Source organism: Arabidopsis thaliana, chromosome 4 (genome assembly GCF_000001735.4).
Source record: "Arabidopsis thaliana chromosome 4, partial sequence".
Taxonomy (NCBI): Eukaryota; Viridiplantae; Streptophyta; class Magnoliopsida; order Brassicales; family Brassicaceae; genus Arabidopsis; species Arabidopsis thaliana.
The window spans coordinates 17,110,466-17,130,236 of NC_003075.7; the positions used below are offsets into that span (position 1 = coordinate 17,110,466).

Here is a 19,771-nt window from a genome sequence, read left to right on the forward strand (position 1 = left end):
GAAATCAATTCAGGCTGTTTACTTTTACTTTGATTTTGTATATAAATTAGACCACACATAAGCTATAAATAATTCATGTAATGTTAAGTACAAATCAAACAAAAAAAGTTTGTGTAACTTAATTTAGATATATACGTGAACTCTGCACTAGGTAGAATTAAGTTTTATGTCCGACTCCTCGTACTTAAACCAAAACCCTAAACTATAATTCGTTACATCAAACACAAAAGTAAATAGCATATATCTTCACTCACTCACAGCCATATATACATTATTCTTTTTTCACGAAAAAGTATATATAGTAGAAGAAAACAAATCTTTCACACATCTTTATATATGTTATACTGTATCAATAAATTCTACGTACCTATATAGCAAACGTTACGCACCATATTATAGTGTTATCTTTTATCAAACATGTAAATCCCTATATAAGTCATAGTCCAAGTTGGAACACAATAATCCACTGATGAATCTGTTCTCTTCTTCTCTATCACTCAATAACGTGGAAGAAGCAGTCTCTACTGATCCCTTGTTATTGCTCTCTTCGTTATTGTAATGACCGATTTTATTGTTATCTTCTTCATGATGACCTCCAAAACCCGAAACTCCATCTTCTTGGCTCATAAGTTGAGAAGCAACAAATTTATCGAGTGCTCTCCAATCCGTCGTCATCACTGATGTTTTCTTCTTCTTCTTATCTTTATTTCCACTACTTATTAGCGCATTGAAGCTCACATCCTCTTCTATTAAATGTCTTTTGTAGATATTTTTATTCTTCTCCAATGATGTAATTGACGTCAAGCTCACTGGTCTTTTGGTAAGAGGGAGTGAAGGGCTTTCAAGCTGCGGAAGTTGAATGAATTGATCGCAGTGGATGAAGTTTAAACCGATATCTGATCCTTCTAGTTCTTGCTTGAACATTAAATCTTGTGCAAAAACGTTTTGTTTCTGCTTAGATACGTAGTTAAGAGGCTCCGTAACTGAGCGTACTCCACTCGGTAATTCGTCGTAAAAGTAACTTGAGCTCCAAGTTTCTGTGTTCTTGGCTTGCCCGGTCATTGGCTTTTTCTTGAACGCTCTACAAACCACCCACCCTTCTTCCTATGACACATACACAATCATATTAAGGAATGGTTTATTATATTTGGTGTTAGTAACTAAGTATGCCAAACCTTTAGGCCAATGTCAAACAAAAAAAAAAATGTTTCTTTTATTTGCAGTGAGACACAATAAAAGCATGCCTTAAAAGTGTGAGACCACAAGATAGAAAGCTAGCAATAAGCATAGGTACATACTCATATGCAAGCTAAAATCAAACTATTTTTTTATTTTTTAAATTGATTTTGAGATATTGCAAGAACTATGATACTCAAAAACATTTTTCATAGTATTTACAAAATTTGCTTATCTAAAAGCTTGATAAGAGATTTGAAAAGATACGTATAACTCACTTTAATTAATTCATGTATTTATTTAGACGACTTTTAAGACTTTAAAGTTTAAACTCCTATTGTATATATATTTTAAACTCCTAAATATATGAAAATCCTATTCATATATAAATGGAGATAAAAAGGAACGAACTTTGGTCTACATGGAACTGAAGTTTTAGGACAGATCCTTTTTACTTTTTGTTTTGTGATTAAAGGTGTAACATTTTACATAAGTCTTAAAGATACTCGACTTTTACCTAAAAGGTTAAAATGTGTCTCGTAAAAGAGCTTATGAGCAAACAAAAAGTCGCTTGGACCCATGAAGGACGACTAAACATCCATGTAATTCCCGGTAGAGGATAAAATTTAGATTGAACATCTAGTATAACAATTATCCTCAAATCTATGTATTTCAAAATGATATCAGGTAAAACGAGAATACCTGAGGAGGTGCATTCTCATCTGACTCTAGCCGGTATTCATGCATGATCCAATCGGTTTTTTGGCCATTAGGGGCTCTTCCTTTGTAGAACACAAGTGTTTTTCTCATACCAATCAGTTTTGACTTGTCGTAAACAGCCTTGTCTCGGCCCGTGGCTTTCCAAAACCCAGCCATGGTCGCTCTGTTTGTTCTTGTTCCTGTTGGATATTTCTTATCTTTGTGGCTGAAGAAATACCATTCATTTCTTTCCTCATATCCGATTCGGCAGCTCTCTATAATATACATAATTAATGCTCATCAGATCTATGTATTCACATTGTCAGATTAAGAAGAAGAAAAAAATCCTAAATTAAGTATGCATCATGTATTTTGTGAAAACCTTGTAAATCCCATGGTTCGATTCTGTAGAGATCAATATCTCTTATGACATCAAGATCGATCTTTTGCGATGCAACTTTTTTCCTTAAATAGTAACCAACGAGCTCTTCATCTGTTGGATGGAATCTGAATCCCGGAGGAACACTACATGATTGATCCACCGATTCCATTATTTCTGCATAACACCAATACCACAATGAGATCACTATATGTTATATATACGTATATATAATGATATGTACATGTGTATGCATGCTACATCACAAAGAGATGGGGTTATATATTAGAGAGAGGTAGAGAAAAGTTAGATAATTGGTTTCATGGAAACAGGGAGAAAAAAAAAGAAGAACTTATTTGTAATTGAGTTTAATCATCAGCTCATTTGGTGGTTAGTTTCCACTACTTACTTTTCATGTTGATGCACTTATTAAACACATGTACTCAGGTATTGTTTTTGATTTCTTACAAAGAATTAAGAAAATGGAACAAGATCATGCAAGTTAGGTTTAAAAGTTGAAGAAATCAAAGAGGACATGCATGAGGGCTTCTGTTCATATATGACGCATTGACGCTAAAAGAAAACGGAAAAGAGAGTTTTGTTGTATCATGCGTTCCTGTTGTAACGTGGTTTATGAATGGTGGCAATGATCATATCGAGAACCGGAATTATTCTTTTGTAGACATATATTACTATACTTTATAGCGACCCAAACCTAGCTACATTATATATATACAGCCTTATAGAATACAAACAAAAACAGCTTTTTCTACATAACAAAAGCAAAAGAAATCATCAAGTCTTAGCAAACAGTTATAATGGTTTCAAAGTCTATGTCTGTTTTATCTTCATTTTAAAGAAAGCTCAAGACTGTACTAAATATACTATACACACATATAAATATATACGTACAAATTCGAATTATATGCAGATACAAATTACTAGGGTATCCGAAAAAAAAGAAAAATATAGGTATTAGGTTTATACAAATTAACGAGCCTTGAATCATGATAAATAAAAATACCTGAGAGATATTATAATGGATATACAAAACATTATGCAGATCGGTCAACACGACAAGCTAAAGAACCAAGGAAAATATAGAAAAAAGGACGACGAGAGATCGATGCTTTAATTTGGTGCAAAATAAAAATGCACATGTAAGTTGATGAGACGATGCAAATGGACTCTTCTGAGCTTGAAAGCCCGTGTAAATTAGGTTTTACCTTTTCTTCAACCTGTGGAATTATAGATATGTGTATAGGACACTATTTACTCGTTTGGAAACAAAAGAAACGAGCCGTTATATTAAGAAGAAGAAGAAGAAGTCAAAGAAAGATGGCTGTGTAGAAGATGATGTTCATCGAGAGAGAGAACTGATATTGATCTTGGTTATAAGTTTCGGTGAATGTGAAGAGAAAGAGAGAGAGAGAGTGAGAAATTGATGATTCGATGACATATAAAAGGTATAGAGAGTGTGGACCGCTCAATTGCGCGTGGCTTTCTCCATGTCCCCATTTGCGTACGTCACCCTCCTCCCGCTTCTTTTCACATTCTTCTTCACTTTTTAAAAAAATATATATTTTAGCTATAATATATTTTTTATTAGGAGTAAAACGGAGTTAAAGACTTTAAGATATCAAACTTATTACTTCTGAGTTCTGATTTTTCAGATTGATGTATTATGAATATTTGCATAATTGCATACATATTTGAAGAAAAACTCAAATTAATCATGTTTTTTTTATTGTCATCAGTTCTAGGTTTGCAAGATTTTTGCATACTACAGGGATATTGGACGTTAATATAAATCGAAGTTATCACACGCACAATTAAGGAATGATCCATTTCTTTTAGTCAAATATGGTATTCAATTCTTTCCACTTTTTTTTGTCGAAATCAAAATTCAATTCATTGTACGCCTTTTTACCAGTATATATATTTCTTTTGGTGTAAAATCAATATAAACATCTTTAATTTTGTGTCATGCAAAAAAAAAGAGTAAATAAACTACCAAAATTTATATTTTGGGTTTATATGTACATTGCATCTCTACCAAAACTGCCAAATAACTCTGACATTCTTTCAGCTTTGGGACCTAACTTAGTTTGTACATATAGGAATGATATGTACCATTTACATTTTTTTTAATTCATATACAAGGACTAGGTTTAAGTAGTTCAAAACTAGCGAGTTGCAACTGCTCTATAGTATTTCAGCAAAGAAAAATAAAGGAAAATTTAAAAGATTATATAAAAAATTCCGTCAGACCAATAAGATCACGGGTTTTAATGTTGCAAACATTCTGACATTCTGGAACGTGCCACGCTGGCACAACAGAGAATTTCCCTCTGCCACGTGGTAGAGATTAAACAAAACCGCCCGCTTCACATGCCTGTGAACTTCACATCATCCGTCGATTTACCAAAAGTATCCTCACCACTTCGACTTTTCTAAGGGTATATTCGTAGTTTAAACAGCATCTCCGGTGACAGCCTTCTCTTCTCCAATCATTTAGCGACAAGAACCAACGAGAAGGGAGTGAAATCGAACACCAGCCACCACGTGTCAGCCACTGGTTGGTTGTAGAACTATTATCTTTACGTAGAAGACAAATAAAGCTAGTACTAATATATACACATATCATGCGAAACAAGAATAAAGTTATAATCTTATTTTGGTACCAAAATGATTTGATCTATTTTGGGAGCGTCCTTGTAACATTTAGAAATATGGTAGTCCCAATTTTTGTCATATATTCACATGTTCTTCAGAAATATATATGTCGTTATAGACATTGATTACTGAAGAAGTTGTAAATGACTTGCCAACAACAAGATACAGAATTAGAAAGAAAGAAAAAAAAACATAGCAAAGTGAACTAATCTGGTCCTGCATGCTTTGGACCTGTGCCATTATAGCTAATTTCAACAAACGTGTTTGGACATAACTTGTTGGGCTTCAAAATTGCACTTATTGCCGTTGTTTCGTCGTTGACTCTTGATTATTAACAAAAAGTTTATGATTTTCTAAATTAAATTTTCATACATATAATTCTTAAAATTATATGTTAAAGAAATAAAGTATTTCTACTAAATAATATTAATTGGTAGAGGATAAATTAAAAATAATATTAATTGGGTTTAATAGGAACTTTTTTTTTTTTTGTCAAAGAGTTTAATAGGAACTTTAATTTAGAAAAGAAATGTTTTTTTTTCAGGGATCAAACACGTGGCCCAACAGAGAGTTATAGATGAGCTGATTATGATTTAAAGTTGCAGGATGCAGGAGGAGGGTATGATTTGGTTTACCATAATTTGATTAGTTTCCCAAAAAAATTTAATAAGTAGCTTTAGGTTTTCTTATGAACTTTGTTCTTTGTCTTAACGAACTCTAACGTTGACAAAAGTCTCGGAATCAAGCTTCATGCACGTGTCAATTGCATGTTTATATTCGAATTGACGAATCGTTTTGCTTGTTTTCTCTGCACGTTTTTTTTTTTTTTTCGTTTTAAAGTTGACGCATGCTTTTGGAAAATAAATAAGAAAATTATTAATGCTAAACGCATGCTAGGGATTATCTTGTTATTCTGTTAGGCTGTTACATTAGGAAAGAGCATATGTCTCTTTTCAATAATAAGTTAATCTCATTTGTAACCTTTATCTATAAATATTGGGTTGATTTTTTGTGTCTTCACATTTTTTTTTAGATATCAAATGTTGTTTTTTTCTAAAATATATATTAAACTTCGTACGGTATGAGACACATAATTCATTTTGCATATTGATAAATAGAAATAATGATTGTAGGGATCTAAATACGAAAAAACACATTATTATAATAATCTCGATAGATGAATATATAAAGTAATTATTTATAGTTCTTGCTTGAGTCATGTTCTATTGGTATTGGCATGCCGACGGAATCCATTAAAACAAAAGTCGAATTTGTTATGGTGAAATTGTTATTAATTCTTCTATAAATGGTGAGATTTTAAGGTGAAACTTGCTGTTTGTCTTCTTCACTTGTTGTGTTGGCCGTTAAGGTGAAAATAATAATGACTTGGTACTTTGTAAGTGAAAAATGAGGGAATAAGAGATGTCCACGTAGGACGGTGGTGGGTCGGCCGGCGGTCACTAATCAAGCGGCGGAACTCATCATCCCTAAGTGGGTCCCATCCACCCTCCCCTGAGTTTTTGGCCGGTGAATAAACAAACTCTTTCAATAACTTTATTTTCTTTACATCTCTTTATTTTTCTTGCTTGGAGTTTCTAAAATTCTTATATTCGATCTACTGGATTTTCACAAAAATATTCTAGTAGATTAATCAGAACATATGTATGAATATAGATGTTGATCTTGATCAAGATCAAGTGACGGTGTTAGTTTTTTTAAAAGCAAGTGACTGTGTTCATAACTTAAGAAAATTATTTATGAAAAGAGAAAGGGAGAGAGAGAGGTTAGCGTAACCGGCAAAAGAAGATTCTAGTGGGACACATTAAGATCATTTTACACCATTGCTAGTTGTTACAATAACATTTGTCCAAATTCTTTCTAAAATGATTTGATAATAAATCATAACATTTTTTCAAATTCTTTCAAAGATCATTTGATCATAAACCATTATGATTTTATGAATTTTATTGGTTCATTTTTTTCATTTTAATTATGAAAGAGTCATGTCATGTCTAAGCAATTATATAGCTAGTTGACAAACCAGTAAACTGTAACTTATATATATATATATAGAACTTAAAGCATTTGTATCTTTGTCGTCGAAATATGTATCTTGACAAATTTTGCCTTTGGATCATTATTGAAATTAACTACATATGATAAGCTTAAAGAAACAAGTCAACTCTAAATCGCCGTCCTATATAGATCATTCACATGCACTTAAGATTGAGATAATGATAAAATTGTCATCTTATCTAATGCTGATTTTGAGAAAAATAGTTGCACTTCTGAAACCTATAAAAAGTAATATATATTAGTTCAAGATCGACATGATCACACTCGCTAGTGCTAAGAACTAAGACTAACAAAACATAAACCAATTTTTAACTTATCTGGAAAAACATATAAAACAATCTTGAACTTATCTATTTAGGTTTACTAAACATTTTAGGCAAAGTTTTATTAGTTAGCTTTTAAATATTAGAGTCACCATATTAATTCTATAACCACCAGTCGTTTATAATTCCTTTATTTATACAGTATTTAACAAAAGACGATTAGTTAATAACATGATTAGATTAGTATACCAAAACTATTTGATTACATAGATGATGAGCATATTTGTTTGCATAAATATATAGATGCACTCATTTGAAGTATATGAACCAGCCGTTAAACGAGAATATGACCCATGCTCTAAGGTGGGTCGAGCTATGTAAGAATTCACAAGAAGAAATCGTCGTGTTATCATAAAACTATATATAGTAGAAGTCATACTGGAATTTTAACTTGTAAATATAGGTCTTTCTAATCACGCAACAATCTTGAGATTTACTCATTCCTTTTTGTCTCCTCCCACTAACATAATGGGGCATACACAAAACGGGCACATATATATATACAATTCTCTCATTATGCTTATACTAGAAGTGTAATCCATAAGCTTCTTTGCAACGTTACTTATAATTTTCACAACTTGTTCAAATCTATGCTAATAGATATTGCTTAATTTACCATTTATCCCAGAGAAATAGATCGAAAAGGTGATTAATAGTCATTTTGCACCCGAAAAAAGAGAAGAAAATGATTTATTAGTCAAATTCCTTAATATTTTCAATTATATGATTGTCTATCAAATTATCACTTTATAGATATACGTTGTATGTAGTAGACACACAAAAATGTACACATCCCCTTCAAGCAAGCTTGGTATAGTGTTCCCGTGTGGTAATGTCATGTGCTTATACGACTGGAAAGACCCAATACATTAATTTTTGAAATCGTGAAGAAAAAGAGACGATGATTGATTATTATTTATTATAAGAAAGAGTAGGGATCTATGTACTGTCATAGTATGAAACTATGAATGTGAGTAATAATACTATATGAGTATATGAGAATTGATGGACTTCTAATTATATTAGCAAATGCAAGCAGTACCGATCATTGTTCTTTGCAAGTCAATATGAAACTGATGGGTGTATTATTAGAATGATTAAACGAACTTAAAGAAAAAGAAGAAGACTAAAATTTATGCAGAAAATAAAAAAGCACCAATTGTTGATAGATTCGTGCCATGGGAGTTGAAATTTACATATGATAAAAGCTATAAAGGGGATGTGTATAATTACTGGTGATTGCGTGGTTTGTCCACGTACATGATAATTTAATACGTTAGTTTTAAAATTAGAGATTGGTTAGGAAAAATTGAAAATATATTTCATTGGCTGAAAAATGAACGTGTGGGTTGTATTCTCTCTTAAGTTTGTCTTACATCTTTCAAGTGAAATCCAAAATCATGATAGTTCCGTAATAATCACAAAAACAGCATTACAAACTAATTAATGATATCTTTATGAAGGTGAAATTCGTCCCAATATTGGGCCTATAAAGCCTATATCAAATCAGGGCCACATGGGTTGGTGATTGGGTATAAGAAAATGAAGATATACATTTTTTCTGGTAGTTGTTAAATTGGGCTTAAAGGCGGCATACCTTAACAGGCCAAGCCGCTAAAATCCACAGCCCAAACTAGTTTAACCGCTAACTTTTTTAAATTGTTTAATTAAACGATGTCGTTGTAGAATTTCTTCACAGTTCACACATTTGTTTTCAACCCAAACTCGAGGTTTCTAAAATTCCTAATAGCTTTTTTCATGGATCATTTCATTGTTGGGTTCGTATTTTAAAAAACCAAGATCCACATGAACTTCGACAGTGGACTTTTCCACGTGCGAAAACGACAGGAGCCAGAGTCAAACAATGCCAGGGTGTACGAACTTGAGGCACGTGACGACATCAGTGGCTCAACGGTCTTATTCAGAATCAGCAGCAAACTATTGGCACGTGACAAAGAACCGACCCCACCCACCAATCATTTTGCTCCCTTGTCTCCTTCCTCTATCCTTACCCCCAAAAACAAGTCTAGCTTTGATTAAAACAAATTTTCAAAATCGCATTAGTGATTTTGTAATTTTAATTATGGAATTAATTATTAGTTGAATGATGTTTTTTCTTATTTAGTAGAAATCAAACACACTTCGGCGCAAAAAAACATAAGACTTGCTAAAGCGAGTCCCACATGCATCAAATCCCGGATGCGTTAATTACGTTTGACTGATAGATAATCTCTAGTGGACCACTCGAGATTGTAACAACAATTTAATTCAACTTCTTGGTCCAAACAAAAGACATTAAAGAAGCTCCAAAGACCAATAAATACTGCTGAAATTTTTAATAATTGCTTCTTGTTTTTTGTTTTTTGTTTTTGACTAACAGTTTAAATCAGGAAGACTAAAAATAAGAAAAACGGTTAGGCCGGTGAAGGCTGAGAGGTTGGGTCGGCGGAGGAAGGAACGTCAGGACCAACACGACAGCCTTCAAGCATGAAAACAACATCGGACATTGTTGGACGGTCTAGAGGATCTGTTGCAGTACAAAGAAGTCCGACTTTGATTCCTAATAAGAACTCTTCCCATTCTGATGATTCCGGGTCAAGTTCGAGTAGTCCTGGTTCTAGTAGCTCTGTAACTTGACCTCTCTGAAGCTGTTTCTTTACCCATTTCACTATATCCTCGTCTTGTGTGAACATTACTGGTCTTTTTCCAGTTAGGATTTCGAGTAGGACAATGCCGAAGCTGTAGATGTCAGATTCTCTTGTGATTTCCCCGGACAATGTGGCTTCTGGAGAGACATATCCTAGTGTCCCAATGGTGTTTGCTGTGACGGCTGATCTTGATGGGGATCGAATTGTGAGACGGTCAAGCCCGAAATCAGATATATGGGCTTCAAAGTCAGCGTCGAAGAGTACATTCTGTGGCTTGATATCACCATGAACCTATTTGGAATAAGAGATGTTAAAAAGACTTAAAAGTGATGTATAATCTAGAATGTGATTTAAACTATACAGTTCTTACCATGTTGGATTGATGGAGGAATCCGAGTCCGCGCGCGATCCCGAGAGCTATGAGGTGGCGCATTGGCCAGTTTAGGACATGGCCATCTTGGTGGGAAGCTTCTTGGAGCAGGGTAGATAAGTTCCCATTGGGCATGTAGTCATATACCAAAAGCCTTAAATCTGGTGGACCTGCGTAGTAACCTCTAAGGACTGTGATGTTTCGGTGCTTGACTTTACCAAGAACTTCGGCTTCCTTTTTGAACAAGTTCTCATTTAAGAGTGATCCATTGGGTAAGCGGCGGATAGAGAGAACCATTCCGTCATTGTAATTGGCTTTAAATAGCAATCCATATCGGGTTCTGCTAAGAACGTTTTCTTCATCGAACTGTCGTGTTGCTTCAATTGTTTCAGCTAGAGTGATCTTGTTATTGAACATCACTAGCTTTGGTTCTCCGTTTTCTGTGCTTGATCTGCTTGTGCTGCTACGAACTCTACTTCCTGCGCTTGTTCTACCAGGACTGCGTTTCTTCTCTCCCGTTGTAGACTGTTGTTTCAGCTTCTTCCTCCATTTCAAGAGTGTGTAAACGTAGAAGCAGCAGAAGAGTGACAAGAGGAATGCACCAATTGCAGCCATAACTATCATCAGAATCATTTTCCTTTTCTTCTTCTTCCCCTCCGCTGTGCTGCTTTCACATCTTCTGTTCAATGGCTTCCCGCAGAGCTCTGTGTTGCCTGAAAATTCTGATGTGTTGTTGATTCTTGAGCCTAAAGAAGCTGGAATCTCTCCTTTAAGGTTGTTGCTTGAGACGTTGAAGTATACCAGGTTACTAGAAATAAGGGCGAGGCTAGCCGGAATCTCCCCGGTTAAGTTATTAACAGAAAGATCCATCTTTGTCAAGTTTGATAAACCAGAAAAAGATCCAGGTATGACTCCTGAAAGATGATTGTGGTCAAGTGACAATGAGTTGAGAGACGAGCTCTGAGAGATTTCTGGTGGGATTTCGCCTGACAAGTTGTTCTGACCCAAGTCAAGCACCTTCAAACGCGGAAGACGAGAGAGATCAGCTGGAATATGACCCATTAGCCGGTTAGATCTTAACTCAAGAACTTCAAGAGCTGAGCAGTTTCCAATTTCAGGTGGAATAGACCCAGAGATGTGATTATCTGACAGTGACAAAGAAACCAACAACCGAAGAAACCCAAAAGTCTGCGGTATTTCCCCGGAGAATGAGTTCGAGCTAAGGTTCACATACCTTAAACTCACCAAGCTACTAAACCCTTCAGGTACAACCCCAGAGAAGTTGTTTCCCTGCAATGCAATCACTTGCACGTTGGGCAAACCAGAGAGCTCAACCGGAACCTCACCAGACATATTCTGCTTGCTCAAATCAAGAGCTGTTAACTTAAACAGATTGCCTACACTAGCTGGTATCTCACCAGAAAATCCATTCCCACTCAAATTCAAAAAACTAAGGTTACTTAAGTTGCTGATACTAACCGGAACTGCCCCGGAAAACCGATTTCCACTCAGATCCAGCTCAGACAGACTTGTCAACGCCATCAACTCCACCGGAAAACTCCCATTTAAGTTGTTTTCACCTAAGTTTAGCCTCTCAAGCTGCTGCAGATTCACCATAGACGAAGGAACATAACCTGAGAAGCTGTTTCTGCCTAAAGATAAAACCTTTAAAGCCTTCATGTAGCCAAGAAATTCTGGAATCTGACCTTTTAAACTATTTCCTTCGAAATCTAAAACATCTAACGAACCACATTGCTTAATCTCAACAGGAATCTCACCAGTAAGAGAGTTATTAGCCAATTTCAGTTCCTCTAATCTCTTCAAGTTACCAATATCCGGCGGAATCTCACCGGAAAACAAGTTTCCAGAAACATCAAGATTCTTTAGTGACAAAATATTAGTCAACCACAACGGAAAACGACCGGAGATTCGATTTTCCTGGAGATCCAAGACCTGTAAACCGGTACGACAGTTCGCCGTCGTCTCAGGCCGTACGATATCGGAGAAAGCATTGAACCCTAACTGAACAATCGTAAGCGATGTGTTGCAGAAGAGAGAAAACGGCACAGTACCGGAAAAATTGTTATTGGAGAGCGAGAGAACCTCCAGTTTCGGAAGAGCACCGTACGCGGCGGGAATCACGCCGCCGATTTCGTTCTCCGACGCGCTCAAGTGAACTAAGGAGGAGCAGTTTGAGATAGCAGACGGTAATGTTCCTTGCAAGAGATTGAAATCAAGCCATAAGTACTGAAGACTTTGGAGGTTACCTAGACTCGCCGGAATCTCGCCGGTTAACTGATTATACGAGAGATTAAGAAGCTGAAGCTGAGTCAAGTTAGCGAGTCCACTCGGTATCTGACCAGAGAAGGTGTTCGACGAAATGTCAAGGAACTGGAGACTCGATGGTAAACCAACGGGGATCTCACCGGAGAGACGGTTTCCAGCGACGTTAAAGACCTCAAGCGAGGTGAGATTCCTCATCGCCGGAGGTAGTTTACCGGAGAGTGAGTTGTACTGAAGAAAGACGGAGAGTAGGCGCGTGCAGTAAGCGAGTGAAGTAGGGATAGTACCGTTGAAAGAGTTAGACCGGAGACTGAGCTTCCGTAGCATGCGTAGACCGGAGATACGATCGGAGATTCGTCCGGAGAGTTGGAGACGAGGAAGACGGATCTCAGTGACACGGTGGTTAGTACAGCCAACGCCACGCCAGTCACATGGAGCTGCTGGTGTTGAAGGATCCCATGAAGTTAAAGCACCGAGAGGGTCATGGAGGTTGAGTTTAAACGCCGTGAGAGCATCAATCTCGGCTTGAGATTCATCGGCGTATGAGACTAACGGCGCGTAAATGACCAGGAAAATGAAGAACAGAGATATATCCATGGCCATAGATCTGTGGCAGTGAACAAAATGAAAACTTAGCTTGAAGAAGGTGAGAGAAGTGTCGCCATGAGTGTGGTTTTTTTCTGGGAGAGAGAATGAGCAGAAAAAGAGTAAAGTTAAAGTAAAAGAAATACAAAAATCTGGTTCTGTAGATAATTTGAAGTCCGCACTATAATCCATGCATTTACTAAAAAAATGATACTATTTGTTGGAGGGGAAAAAACATTATTCTAATCATTATATTGTCCTTGCAAGTTTTTTTTTTTAAAAACAAATACAAACAGAGAAAATCACATTATTTTGTTTTGTTTTCTGGTCCACTCGTTTTAAACTACGGCGATCGATTTTCACGGCGAGAAATGTCGTCGGAGCTTGGCTTTGCTTTACTTACCACCTTCACGGTGCTCTTGTCGTATTTAAGCTTTTCTAATGGGTTACTGCAACCTCGTAGGATTTCTCATGGATTGTCCAAAAGTAGCAAGTACTTGACGAGGGATGAGCTCTGGTTCACTCAAACCTTAGATCACTACTCTCCATCTGTAATCAATCTTCCCAATTTCGTTTCTTCTTCGATTTTAGTTTCTGTTTCTCTTTCGTTATTGAAATTCAAAATTCGCTGCAAAATCCTAGTTACCAGTTCCAGCTGTTTCTAATTTTATTTCAGGATCATCGCAAATTCAGACAGAGATACTATGAATATCTTGACCATTTACGAGTTCCTGACGGACCTATCTTTCTCATGATTTGCGGCGAAGGACCTTGCAATGGAATCACCAATAACTATATTAGTGTAAGATATTTTTCCGTGAAACATATCCATTTGATTGATTAATTTATTCTCATAATCTCTGAAATTTGCATTGGTTTTGTTTGTTAAACATGTTCTTCAGGTGTTGGCAAAGAAGTTTGATGCAGGCATTGTTTCACTCGAGCATCGTTACTATGGAAAGAGCTCACCATTTAAGTCGTTAGCCACTAAGAATCTCAAGTATCTTTCTTCCAAACAGGCCCTTTCCGATTTAGCTACTTTCCGCCAATATTACCAGGCAAGTAGTAGTCTTATACTCTTATGGTTATTACTTTCTCTAGGATCAAATGTTTAAGAAGCTGCGTTTATTAGCATGTTTTGGGATTTGTTTGTGGATGCAGGACTCTTTGAATGTTAAGTTTAATAGAAGCAGCAATGTTGAGAATCCGTGGTTTTTCTTTGGAGTATCTTATTCTGGAGCTTTAAGTGCTTGGTTCCGGCTTAAGTTCCCTCATTTGACCTGTGGAAGCCTCGCTAGTTCAGCAGTTGTTCGTGCTGTCTACGAATTCCCCGAATTTGATCAACAGGTATTCGTTACAATATTCAACTTTAAGTGAAGAAATGTTGTGTTTCTTCATATAGAGTTTAGTTGCTGACAGAATCGAGATTTTTATACCTTATTGAATAGATAGCTGAGTCGGCTGGACCGGAATGTGAAACTGCGCTACAAGAGACTAATAAACTCTTGGAACTAGGGCTTAAAGTGAATAACAGGGCTGTTAAAGCTCTCTTCAATGCCACGGAGGTCTAGCTTTACTGTTTCTGTTTTCTTTTGTTTGAATCTTAAGGAAGTAAGAAGTCTATCTCCAATCTGATTAAGTTTCTGAAATCTGTAGCTTGATGTTGATGCTGATTTCTTATACTTAATAGCGGATGCAGGAGTTATGGCGGTAAGCAGGTTCATTTCATATTTATAAAATTTTCATTTTCTTTCTAGTTTTAGATGTTTATCTGGCAGATTCAATACGGAAACCCAGATAAACTATGTGTACCACTCGTGGAAGCTCAAAAGAATGGTGGTGATTTAGTGGTAAGTTCTTTGTTTTTTTAGATCGCTCTTTACTTATGCTTGGTGTATATATATTGACATTCATCATATGGTTTGCAAACAGAAGAATTGTATTTGGTGATACATAACATTGGATGTGTTAATGCAGGAAGCATATGCTAAATATGTTAGAGAGTTTTGCATGGGAGTTTTCGGGCAAAGCTCTAAAACATATAGCCGGAAACATCTACTAGACACTGCGGTCACCCTAGAGAGTGCAGATAGGCTTTGGTGGTTCCAAGTTTGTACTGAAGTGGCTTATTTCCAGGTGGCACCTGCAAACGATAGCATCCGGTCTCATCAGATCAATACAGAGTATGCACAGACCCAAGCTTATATATCATATTCAGAATTCTGATTTTGTCGTTTCTATTTATTGTCCCATTTACACTTCTTTTCATTTCATAGGTATCATTTGGATCTATGCAAGAGCCTCTTTGGGAAAGGTGTCTACCCTGAAGTCGATGCAACAAACTTGTACTATGGAAGCGATAAAATTGCTGGTATGTAATATCGGAAAACTTCTCGACGATCCTTTTAGACTTGTGCACATTCCAACAGTTTCTTCGCATCTTCTTATTCTCAATTTTGTAGCGACCAAGATTATCTTCACAAATGGGTCACAGGATCCATGGCGTCATGCATCCAAACAAACCTCATCTCCTGACCGTAAGTCTTCATTTAGTTTGATCAAAATCGCATAGCAATAACTCAGGCATAGCCTATGTCGTTATGTAGCAGTATTCAGACAAATCCTTTGTCTGGGACACTAAAAAGATAATGTTTGATGACACAGTGCCTTCGTACATCATGACTTGTCACAACTGTGGGCATGGAAGTGATCTTCGAGGATGCCCCCAATCTGCAATGGTCATTGAAGGTATATTACCGGCTTCTTCTCTGTTTCCGATGCCTGAAGTCAATGACAAGCATCAGAACAACTGTTAAGAAAATATGATGTCCCATTCTTTTCCTGTTTTTTTCCTCCCATTTGCAGGTGATGCCCAGAATTGCAGTTCACCAGATGCAGTGAACAAAGTGAGGCAACATATGATAAAACACATCGACTTGTGGCTCTCTGAGTGTCGTGGATAGGTTAGGTCGTGCAGAGATTAGGAGTTCCATGCAGAGTCACACGAACTGCGTTCTGCAAATAAATAAAACATCAGATGTACGCTCCAAACTTATATCTGTGTAACTGTAACCTCTGAAACTGAGTCACGTAGCAAGTCCACTCGGTATCTCGATTTTAAGCTTTCATCCACTAAGGCGAATACAGTAGCACGAGATATGGCCACTCGGGAATGGAGGTTCAGATTCTATCTCTTAATCGGTGGTCCATCTTGGCTTCTGCCTCTCATTGTTGAAGACAATCGACCTTGTGTCAAGTTTTATCTGTTTTGCCCTGTTTTAATTGTTTGGTTGTTCTGTTACTCTGTTTCCATCTTTGGTTTTAATTTCTACGACGACAAAAAAAAAAAAAAAAAAAAATTTAAAGTCCGCGTTATAAAAAAAAAAATGATTTTTGTTACAAATTACTAATTAGGGAAACATTATTCTAATCATTATATTGTCCTTGCAATTTATAAGTAAAAACATTTCTTTTCTGGTCCACTCGTTTTAACTTCCGGCGATCGATTTTCACGGCGAGAAATGTTGTCGGCGCTTGGCTTTGCTTTACTCAGCATCTTCGCGATCCTCTTGTCGTTATCAACCTTGTCTAATGGATTACTTCAACCTCGTAGGATTTCTCATGGCTTGACGGAAAGTAGCAAGTACTTGACGAGGGATGAGCTCTGGTTCAATCAAACCCTAGATCATTACTCTCCTTCTGTAATCAATCTTCCCGACTTCGTTTCTTCTTCAATTTGAATTTTCTTCTTGCATTATCGAATTGTTTCTAATTTCGGGATTCGAATTGTTTCTAATTTTATCTCAGGATCATCGCGAATTCAAACAGCGATACTATGAATATCTAGACCATTTACGAGTTCCTGATGGACCTATCTTTATGATGATCTGTGGCGAAGGACCTTGCAATGGAATCCCCAATGACTATATAACTGTAAGATTTTATTTGATTGATTAATCTATTCTCATCGCATCGAAAAATTTCTAAATTTGCTCTGTTTTTCTTGATAAACATGTTCATCAGGTGTTAGCAAAGAAGTTTGATGCAGGCATTGTTTCACTTGAGCATCGTTATTACGGAAAGAGCTCACCGTTTAAGTCATTAGCCACTGAGAATCTCAAGTATCTTTCTTCTAAACAGGCTCTTTTCGATTTAGCTGCTTTCCGCCAATATTACCAGGCAAGTACTAGTCTTATGGTTTTTGTTTCTCTAGGATCATATGTTTGAGAAGTTGCGTTTATAGTAGCATGTTTTGGGATTTTTTTTGTGGATGCAGGACTCTTTGAATGTTAAGTTTAATAGAAGTGGCGATGTTGAGAATCCGTGGTTTTTCTTCGGAGCTTCTTATTCTGGAGCTTTAAGTGCTTGGTTCCGGCTTAAGTTCCCTCATTTGACCTGTGGAAGCCTTGCTAGTTCTGCAGTTGTTCGTGCAGTCTACGAATTCCCTGAATTTGATCAACAGGTATTTGTTTCAAGATTAAACTTTAAATGAAGACATGGTGTGTTTCTTCATATAGAGTTTAGTTGCTGACAGAATCGAAATTTTTGTGCCTTATTGAGTAGATAGGTGAGTCGGCTGGACCGGAATGTAAAGCTGCACTACAAGAGACTAATAAGCTCTTGGAACTAGGGCTTAAAGTGAATAACAGGGCTGTGAAAGCTCTCTTCAATGCCACCGAGGTCTAGCTTTGTTGTTTTTCTTTCTATTCGTTGGATATTTAAAAAATTATGGAAGTCAAAAGTCTGTCTCTAATATGTATATGTTTCTGAAATCTGCAGCTTGACGTTGATGCTGATTTCTTATACTTGATAGCAGATGCAGAAGTTATGGCGGTAAGCTTGTTCATTTCGTACTCTTATGATTTTCATTTTCTTTCTAGTTTTAGATGTTTATCTTCAAAAATTTTGGCAGATCCAATACGGAAACCCAGATAAACTATGTGTACCACTCGTGGAAGCTCAGAAGAATCGTGATGATTTAGTGGTAAGTTCTTTTCTTTTTAGATCCCTCTTTGCTTATGCTTGGTGTATATATGATCAATGATTGATCATATATGCTAGAAGAACTCGTTTTGCAAACTAAATATTTGTATTTGCTGATACATTAGATGTGGTGTATTAATGCAGGAAGCATATGCTAAATATGTTAGAGAGTTTTGTGTGGGGGTTTTCGGGCTAAGCTCTAAAACATATAGCCGGAAACATCTGCTAGACACTGCGGTCACCCCAGAAAGTGCAGATAGGCTTTGGTGGTTCCAAGTTTGCACTGAAGTGGCATATTTCCAAGTGGCACCTGCAAACGATAGCATCCGGTCTCATCAAATCAATACAGAGTACACACAGTCCCAAGCTTTTATCCATAACTTTTTTCATGGTTTATATTTATTGTCCTGCTTACGTTTCTTTTAATTTGATAGGTATCATTTGGATCTATGCAAGAGTCTGTTTGGGAAAGGTGTTTACCCTGAAGTCGATGCAACAAACCTGTATTATGGAAGTGACAGAATTGCTGGTATGTAATAACGGAAAACATCTCGATGCTACTCATATATTTTCGCACATTCCAACAGTTTCTTCTTATTCGTAATTTGCAGCGACCAAGATTATCTTCACAAATGGGTCACAGGATCCATGGCGTCATGCATCCAAACAGACCTCATCTCCTGAACGTAAGTCTCCATTTAGTATGATCAAATCCTTATAACATTATCTCAGGCTTAGTCTATGTCGTACAGTAGCACTCAGACAAATACTTTCTATGCGACACTAACAAGTTAATACTTGACGACACAGTGCCTTCTTACATTGTGACTTGCCACAACTGTGGCCATGGAAGTGATCTCCGTGGATGCCCTCAATCTCCCATGGTCATTGGAGGTATATTACTGGCCTCTTCTCTCTTTCCGATCCCTGAAGTCAAAGACAGACTAGTATTGGAACAACTGTTAAAAAAATATTATTTTTCCCTGCTTTTTTCATTCTCATATTCAGGTGATTCCAAGAATTGCAGTTCACCTGATGCAGTGAACAAAGTGAGGCAACATATAGTAGATCATATGGACTTGTGGCTCTCTGAGTGTCGTGGAGGGATTAGGAGTTCCATGTAAAGAGTCACACGAAGTCAGAAACTGCGGTTATGCAAATAAATAAAACATCAGATGTATGTTTCAAACCTGTATCTGTGTAACTGTAACCTCTGATGTATGTTTCGAACTTGTCTCTACGGACCTAATACAGTAGTTTACACGATGAGACGATAGAATTACCGTCAAGCCATGAATTGAGAAAGCTGTCTAAAATTATTTTAGTAACATATCAGTCTCTTTCGTAATTACTGTCTAAATATATTATAAATTGTTACCTATCACAAATCCGTTGTAGTCTAGCTGGTCAGGATACTCGGCTCTCACCCGAGAGACCCGGGTTCGAGTCCCGGCAACGGAGATTTTTTTATTTCTCGGGATTGACTTTGTTTGTGAAACGAGTCAACAGAGTGAAGGACAGATGTCTCCTGCTATTGGACCGGAAGGAAAATATAACGGATGACTCATATAGT

The 19,771-nt window shown here is 36.6% G+C and overlaps 5 protein-coding genes and 1 non-coding gene across 10 annotated transcripts; 4 read left to right on the top strand and 2 right to left on the bottom strand.

Annotated features, from left to right (window-relative positions):
* Positions 1 to 179: 179 nt before the first annotated feature.
* Positions 180 to 3,676, bottom strand: NAC076 (NAC domain containing protein 76). Of its 3 annotated transcripts, none has more exons than NM_119783.3 (4): positions 3,481 to 3,676; positions 2,258 to 2,431; positions 1,879 to 2,150; positions 180 to 1,104 (listed from the first exon to the last, which is right to left on the bottom strand). In NM_119783.3, exons 2-4 carry the CDS (start codon positions 2,424 to 2,426, stop codon positions 412 to 414), a joined length of 1,134 nt encoding a protein of 377 aa, NP_195339.1. In that variant the 5' UTR covers positions 2,427 to 2,431; positions 3,481 to 3,676; the 3' UTR covers positions 180 to 411. The 3 variants fall into 3 exon arrangements, with proteins under 3 accessions (NP_195339.1, NP_001329497.1, NP_001329496.1); NM_001342406.1 differs by lacking the exon at positions 3,481 to 3,676 and adding an exon at positions 2,664 to 3,021 and having other exon boundaries at positions 183 to 1,104; NM_001342407.1 differs by lacking the exon at positions 3,481 to 3,676 and having other exon boundaries at positions 218 to 1,104; positions 2,258 to 2,461.
* On the top strand, positions 3,407 to 9,369 carry AT4G36170 (uncharacterized protein; the record flags this gene model as incomplete). The annotated part of the gene is made up of 4 exons (NM_119784.1): positions 3,407 to 3,414; positions 3,507 to 3,687; positions 7,573 to 7,632; positions 9,130 to 9,369. 4 exons carry the CDS (start codon positions 3,407 to 3,409, stop codon positions 9,367 to 9,369), a joined length of 489 nt encoding a protein of 162 aa, NP_195340.1.
* Positions 9,370 to 9,507: 138 nt separating this feature from the next.
* On the bottom strand, positions 9,508 to 13,390 carry AT4G36180 (Leucine-rich receptor-like protein kinase family protein). Its single transcript, NM_119785.4, has 2 exons — positions 10,348 to 13,390; positions 9,508 to 10,268 (listed from the first exon to the last, which is right to left on the bottom strand). Exons 1-2 carry the CDS (start codon positions 13,231 to 13,233, stop codon positions 9,744 to 9,746), a joined length of 3,411 nt encoding a protein of 1,136 aa, NP_195341.2. The 5' UTR covers positions 13,234 to 13,390; the 3' UTR covers positions 9,508 to 9,743.
* Positions 13,391 to 13,500: 110 nt separating this feature from the next.
* Positions 13,501 to 16,553, top strand: AT4G36190 (Serine carboxypeptidase S28 family protein). The gene is made up of 12 exons (NM_119786.4): positions 13,501 to 13,766; positions 13,892 to 14,017; positions 14,118 to 14,273; positions 14,377 to 14,562; positions 14,664 to 14,780; positions 14,872 to 14,925; positions 14,994 to 15,065; positions 15,193 to 15,398; positions 15,492 to 15,586; positions 15,678 to 15,752; positions 15,880 to 15,963; positions 16,081 to 16,553. Exons 1-12 carry the CDS (start codon positions 13,587 to 13,589, stop codon positions 16,176 to 16,178), a joined length of 1,449 nt encoding a protein of 482 aa, NP_567998.3. The 5' UTR covers positions 13,501 to 13,586; the 3' UTR covers positions 16,179 to 16,553.
* Positions 16,467 to 19,558, top strand: AT4G36195 (Serine carboxypeptidase S28 family protein). 3 transcript variants are annotated; one of them, NM_001204007.1, is made up of 13 exons: positions 16,467 to 16,580; positions 16,674 to 16,916; positions 17,023 to 17,148; positions 17,239 to 17,394; positions 17,492 to 17,677; positions 17,779 to 17,895; positions 17,995 to 18,048; positions 18,128 to 18,199; positions 18,343 to 18,548; positions 18,633 to 18,727; positions 18,810 to 18,884; positions 19,009 to 19,092; positions 19,207 to 19,481. In NM_001204007.1, exons 2-13 carry the CDS (start codon positions 16,737 to 16,739, stop codon positions 19,320 to 19,322), a joined length of 1,467 nt encoding a protein of 488 aa, NP_001190936.1. In that variant the 5' UTR covers positions 16,467 to 16,580; positions 16,674 to 16,736; the 3' UTR covers positions 19,323 to 19,481. The 3 variants fall into 3 exon arrangements, with proteins under 3 accessions (NP_001190936.1, NP_567999.1, NP_001031795.1); NM_119787.3 differs by having other exon boundaries at positions 16,557 to 16,916; positions 19,207 to 19,558; NM_001036718.2 differs by lacking the exon at positions 16,467 to 16,580 and having other exon boundaries at positions 16,648 to 16,916; positions 19,240 to 19,464.
* Positions 19,559 to 19,586: 28 nt separating this feature from the next.
* Positions 19,587 to 19,659, top strand: AT4G36197. The gene has a single exon. It is a non-coding gene; the product is annotated as a tRNA-Glu (tRNA).
* Positions 19,660 to 19,771: the final 112 nt, after the last annotated feature.